This window comes from Erpetoichthys calabaricus, chromosome 2, assembly GCF_900747795.2.
Source record: "Erpetoichthys calabaricus chromosome 2, fErpCal1.3, whole genome shotgun sequence".
In the NCBI taxonomy this organism is placed as follows: Eukaryota; Metazoa; Chordata; class Cladistia; order Polypteriformes; family Polypteridae; genus Erpetoichthys; species Erpetoichthys calabaricus.
This window is the reverse complement of record NC_041395.2, coordinates 113,290,403-113,297,413: the sequence shown is the minus strand read 5'-3', so window position 1 is coordinate 113,297,413 and position 7,011 is coordinate 113,290,403. Positions and strand designations below refer to the sequence as shown.

The following is a 7,011-nucleotide window of genomic DNA, read 5'->3' as shown; positions in this document are numbered from 1 at the left end:
CACGATATTCAACGGTATTTTTTTCAGCATGCATGAGTGGGTGTTAATCACATTTTCCACTGCAATTACTGCGGTAGACTGGCTAAGAGTAACCTATTCCACTGTGATGAGAATTGTACATTGTACAAAAAACATTTTAATGTGCACACAAGTATTAATACAGGTTTGCATGGCCAATAAAGTGAAAGATTTCAAGGGGGTGGCACTAATGAAGAGAAGGAATCACATTGCAAGACAGTTGCAGTCAAAATATAGAACCTTTTTATTGAACAAATTTTGCAAACAACAAACTATAATTTTGACAACATATTTTCAACCATCCAAAGAGGCATTTAGACTTACTAAAATATCCAGAGGTGCTTGTCAAAAGTTGCATTGCACTGAAAATGTCTTAGAAAAGAAATAAATTGTAAATATTTTTTTGTTAACCAACTACACTTTCTGTTAATGTTAACAATCTCCAAACACTGACATGTTAGCTATATGGATTATAATGGCGTTATCTCGATCCACCGCTTGCTTTTTTTTGTTGTAGGCAGTACCTCTAGCAAACGCATCTACAAGTGACGTCTGACTTGAGTGTCCTCTAGCTTTTTCAGTTTTACCGGAGGACGTGGAGGGTGCCAATCTTAGTTCCATACATTCATGGTACACCAAAGCATATTTGCAGCTAAGGTGGTGCAGCAAATTGCCCCCAGCGACAACATTTGCATTAAATAGTTGTTTGGCCCACATCAGAACATTTAAAACCAAAGTATCTCCAGACAACAGACACAGCTCCTTTTTCGGCAAAAGTTCTTCTGTCATCATGTTCAACTTTATCGTCAGCTACAGCTTCAGTTTCTGAATGTTCTCTGTCCATTTTCACTGCTCAATACTTCCACTAACACATGTACTCCGTTGCATGCGTGTTTAGCAGTGAAAAAGGTCCCCCTTAAACAGTTTCCCACTGCACCACATTCCGAACGTTGTTTAGGCTATTTAAACCAGTATTGCAATAAAAGAAAAATCCATATAATAACAAAAATAAAAAACGTTTTTTGGTATGAACTTTTTGAATACGCAGGTGGTGGTCTGGACACTCAGGACCTGAAGCTGCTAATTGGACAGATGAATCATTGATGTTAAGTGGACCGAGGAGTGGCTGTCATCGTCCTTTCTAAAGTCAAAACTGACCAATTTTGTGCTGGTTATTGTTATTTCATCATACAGGCAGGTTTTCTGTAGGCAGCCTCAACATTGTCACTGATGAGGCCAATCAGAGTGGTATCATTTGCAAAGTTGATAATGGCTCTTGCCCTCATGTTTTGCTACACTGTCATAGGTGATACCATAGAGCAGTTGGCTGAAGCAGCAGCCTTGCAGAATGGCCAATGTTGGTAAATGGTGTGGAGAAGGTATTTTTTGCCAATCCTCACTGACTTGTCAGGAAGTAAAACACTTGGCCACAAGTGGAGTTGCTCAGACCAAGGTATCTCAGATTTAGCACCGGGCTGGATAACACAATGTTGTTACAGGCAGAGCTAAACACAATGAACAGCATCCAGACTTGGGTGTTTTTCCTTTCCATATTTCCCAGAGCAGTGTGCAGGGTGAGGGAGATCTGTTACACTGGTAAGCAAGCTGTATTCAGGGTAGCAGGGATGTGCGATTAATGTGGATCACGACCAGTTTCTCTAGGGACTTCATCAACACAAACATTAACACACTGGGCTGATTGTTAATTCTACTGAAAGATGTGCTTTATTGGTTGTAGAATATTGTAGCGCTGGCACCAATATGGATTGTTTTGCTTGTTACATGGCTGCTTTAGGTGGCTTGCTATCTTTAAAAAGTCTGGTTGCCATTCTCACACTAGATGGAATTCTATTTGTGACATTGCAGGCTTACCACTATTATAGGCACACCTGCTGCTGGCTTTGAAGCTGCTTATTTGCATGATGGAATGCCAGCTCATAGTATTTGTGACTTATTCATTGAAGTTTATTTTTATTCATTTAAGTTACTAGTTTGTATTCTTGTAAATTTTTTAATGTGGCCCTTAAACTAACAAATTTAGCAACCAAAAGTGATTTTCCTACTTAGTTTTACATAGATGTGAAGCTGTATGTATGTTAAATGAGGTCATGAATATGGTTAAATTACTTAAATTATTTTTGTAATGTACAGTATACCTCTGAGAATTACTTTTGTAGCCATTATGTGGACATAGGGCAACCAGAGCCAATCCTGGCAGCATTGAAATCATACTAAAAATAATCGAACATGGCATCAGTACATCGCAGAGCACATTCATGAATACTCCAACATTCACCTGCAGAGAATCAGTTTAGAGTCACCAGTTTACCTAAAGCACATGTTTTTTGGATATTAGAGGAAACCTCAAATCACTAGAGTAAGTGCAGATATTTCCTGGGTCCACTGCTCTTTTCGATCTACATGCTTCCATTAGGTCAGATTATCTTGGGGCATAACGTGAATTACCACAGCTATGCTGATGACACGCAGCTGTATTTATCAATATTGCCTGACGACCCCGACTCTGTTGTTTCACTAACACAATGTCTTACTTGTGTTTCTATATGGATGAATAGTAATTTTCTCAAGCTAAATAAAAAGAAAACAGAAATTTTAGTGATTGGCAAAAATGGATTGTAATATTGAGGTTGTTAGAAATAAACTTGATGCATTAGGATTAAAAGTCAAGATGGAGGTAAAGAATTTAGGGGTAACTGTTGACTGTAACCTGAATTTTAAATTGCATATTAATCAGATCACTAGGACAGCATTTTTTCACTTAAGAAACATAGCAAAAGTTAGACCTCTTACATCATTGAAAGAGGCTGAGAAATTAGTTCATGCTTTTGTTTTCAGTCGACTAGATTACTATAACGCACTCCTCTCAGGACTACCCAAAAAAGACATAAATCATTTGAAACTAGTACAGAATGCAGCTGCTAGAATCCTAACTAGGAAAAGAAAATCCAAGCACATTTCTCCAGTTTTGATGTCACTACACTGGTTACCTGTGTCATTCAGAATTGACTTTAAAGTAATGCTTATGGTTTACAAAGCCTTAAATAATCTCGCTCCATCTTATATATCAGAATGTCTGACATCTTATATTCCAAATAGTAACCTTGCATCCTCAAATGAGTGTCTGCTTAGAATTCCAAGAGCTAAACTTAATAGAAGTGGTGAGGCGGCCTTCTGCTGTTATGCACCTAAAATCTGGAATAGCCTGCCAATAGGAATTCGCCAGGCTAATACAGTGGAGCACTTCAAAAAACTGCTAAAAACAAATTACTTTAACATGGCTTTCTCATAACTTCATTTCAGTTTAATCCTGATGCTCTGTATATTCAATTAATTATCGTAACTATTCGTGGTGGCTCTAAAATCCGTACTAACCCCAACTCTCTCTTCTGTTTCTTTTCCCGGTTTTTTATGGTGGCGACCTGCACCACCACCACCTAATCAAAGCACCATGATGTTCCTACACTGATGGATCAAAAGCCAGAAGTCTACATGACCATCATCATCAAGTCCTTCCATGAGAACCCTAAATACAAAGAGGACTGTTCATTTATGTTAGGTAGAATGCCCAGAGGGGACTGGGCGGTCTCATGGTCTGGAACCCCTGCAGATTTTATTTTTTTTCTCCAAAAAAACTCCAGACGGCTGTTTTTTCTGTCCTCCCTGGCCATCAGACCTTACTCTTATTATACAGTATATTAATTAGTGTTGTCTTATTTTAATTCTTTCTTTTTTTTTCTCTTTTCTTCATCATGTAAAGCACTTTGAGCTACATTATTTGTATGAAAATGTGCTATATAAATAAATGTTGTTGTTGTTGTAGATTGGATAGAATATGTATATTACACATAGACAGTTGTAAAGTATTTTATTTTTAGTGTTTCCTATTTAATGCTACCAGTCAAAATAACAAGCACATCTTTGGGATGTGAGAGAAAACTATAATAACAGAACACCCATACAGACAACAAGGAGAATATGCAAACTCTACATATAGTGCAGATGGTGGCCACTGTTTAAACTTAAGTCTCCTTCAGATGTAGGTCTAACCAATCTGCCACCTTGTAATGCTTAAGATTAGCAAATTAAAGCAGAAAATAACTTCTGAAGAACTTTTACTAAATTGTTTAGGAATAAATATGTAATTCTGGAAAAAGGTTTCTGGATCTTAGAAGGATTCTGCCACATTTGCGTTCACTTTAGAGATGCTCGCCAAAGTTCAACAACCCTAAAAGATAAGACAAAAATAACTGAAATGAAAGCACACTCTGGTAAAATCAGGTATGTCTGCTGTTTTTGTACTTTTTTTGCAGATATTGATGTATATATAGTATGTAAAATTTAAGAGTGACTAAAAAGCAGCAAAAAGTGCAAACACATGCCCTGCATAATAAAAACAATTATGAATTCTAAATCACTGGTTTTAAATCAGATTTAGGTAGGAGCCAACATTCTAATAAAAATATAAAAAGAACCACACAGCAATTAAGAACATTAAATTACTATACCTTGATACTTGATTTGGCAGATAAGAACGTGCCAAGAAAGCAGCTTCGGGAAGACGTCCCGTCTTAAGAAGTAGTTCTAAACATTTGTCAAGTCTGGAAAAAAACAAATATAAATATAAACAGTAAGCAATAAATAATGTAATGAATTAAGAAATATCTTAATTTCAAAGAAAACTACATAAACACCTTGATGAGTGCCATTTTGAGGCCCAGGGTGTCATGAAATTATAACGTCATTCATTCTCCATCATGAACTCAAACTCCTGGCTAGCAGCAGGTGTAGCTCGTTTCATATATACTTCTTGCGTCCCAGTCTCCTGTAGGACAAATTCTTATCCTAGTCAGAATTTTAGTGTAATTCCTAGGAGTAATTCTGAGACAGCCGATAAATACTATATGTGTACGGCAAAAACAGTGACCCATGATACTGCTGGTTTCCAGTAAACCTAGAAACTGGATGAAGCAGGTGCAATAAGTGGACTGACAGATGCACCTAGACCAGGCTTCTCCAACCTTTTTTCCCGTGACAGCTACTTTTACAAAATGAAAATGGCCGAGAGCTACTCATGTTTTCTAACGTTTATTCTCAAAGTTTATTTCAACCCAAGCAAACCGAATAAGCTTGTTTTGCCTGAGCATTTACAAAATGTCTATAACTCACATTTTGCATTAAAACATCACAAAAAATATTTAGTTCACCTGCAAGTGCATTTTGTAGGTCTGTATGCATTTTCTAGTGTATCTCACACTATTGAATTAAAACATGAATGCTGTCAAAACAAAACAATGCAATTACAAATGTACAGATATGACTTATTCATTTGTCATTTTGTTACATGTCACTGTTTCACTTCACAAGAGTATTCACAGCTCCAGTTGCATGTGTGACGTGCTTTTTTAGTTAGTGAGATGACTGGCAGTGCATGGAGTCAACAAGAGAGGTGTATGGTGGAGTGTAGCCACTTAGTTTCACTCTTATGGAGTCATTTAAATGTTCATCTGTCAGTCTTGTTCTGAACTTTGATTTCATGACATTCACGTCAGAAAAGGCAGACTCACAGAGGTAGTTATCTGGCTCTACTAAGCTTCAGAAATGCTGAGAATGCTGTTGATATGTTAACTGCACATTATTTTGAAGGTTTACTAATATATAATATATAAAATCCAATGTCTGTATGTCTGTCCGCTTACCGATCAGGTTTTTTTTTTTTTTTTTGTATAATGTGCTTGAACATTCTGGTTGATTTTACGACTTCTCTCATTTCGCTATGTATCATAGTTCGCTTGCAGTACCGATTTATTTGCATGAATCCAAGAAACACGCAGCGGGCCGAGGGGCATATTCCTTAACTCTGCTTAGCTAGCGAACGAAAGAACAATTGAATTCAACTTTGTTTGATATGTAAAATAAAGTGTTACTTAGGTATTGATGAGTTTGAGTCCGGATAGTCTCTTTAGTGTATGCCACATTCAAAAGAGACTGCAATTCAGATCGTGGATCGTGATTTTGTGTTAAAAGGATCATGATATGATTTTTTGGAAAGATCGCCCACCCCTAATTTGACTAATCAAATTTTCAAATTTATGTAGGATTCATTAACCCTTTGGCAAGCTACTTGGAAAGGGGTTGCGAGCTACCAGTAGCTTGCAAGCGACATGTTGGGAGACCCCTGACCTAGACATTCTACTCATTGGAGTTTGAACAAAAATTAAGTAAATGAGTAGTTGAACTTACATTATTTTATTAAACTTGTATCACTATACACAAAATTCATGTTAAATTTTCCACTCTAAAGTTCAACTGGCATAGAGGTACCAGTATTTTAACTTCATATAAAACTAAACATGTGACAATTAATTAAATGCAGCCTGTTCACTGGTTAGAGCTTGTACTTTTTTCCATGTTTTTGCATGATTTTTTTTGCACTACCTTCAACATGCAAAACAATATATAAATTACAGGAAAAAGGAGGGTGAAATTACACTTTTTATTGGCTAACTAAATAAATTACAAATGCAAGCTTTCAAGGCAGCTAAGGCCCCTTCATCAGGCAATGGGCTAATTTATTCAGCCTTATGATAATTTGTTCCTGTTCCTCATGGAACAGACTCATGGAAACAGACATTTTTGACAACATAAAATTATGAATTGGATGAATGTAAGAAAACTTAATTCAGAAACTCACTTTCCCTGCAAGAAGTAGGAGAGGAACGCAACATTATTCTTGTCATCTTTCTCTGCTTCTTCTGCGAGTTTGTTGACCATTGCAGTGTTGCCAGAAGCAGTTACCAGGAGTAAAATTCCACCATAATCCTGGGCATGATGAAGGCATTCTTGGGCAAGCCCAAACTGGCATTTATTGACAGCCAACTCAGCTAACTGTTTCCATTTCTGTTCAGACTGACAAATCAATAAAAAGAAGTTAGAATACACATAACAAGGCCATCAGATTTAAAATGACTATGC

At 36.8% G+C, this 7,011-nt stretch overlaps 1 protein-coding gene across 1 annotated transcript in view; it reads right to left on the bottom strand.

The window, feature by feature from the left end:
• Positions 1–3,889: 3,889 nt before the first annotated feature.
• The window catches only part of LOC114646273 (coatomer subunit beta'-like), a 36,058-nt gene continuing 32,936 nt past the window's right edge, over positions 3,890–7,011 (bottom strand). Inside the window, 4 exon segments of the mRNA XM_028794391.2 lie at positions 3,890–4,245; positions 4,248–4,264; positions 4,545–4,637; positions 6,731–6,945. Coding sequence (XP_028650224.2) covers positions 4,205–4,245; positions 4,248–4,264; positions 4,545–4,637; positions 6,731–6,945 — 366 coding nt within the window. The 3' untranslated portion in view covers positions 3,890–4,204.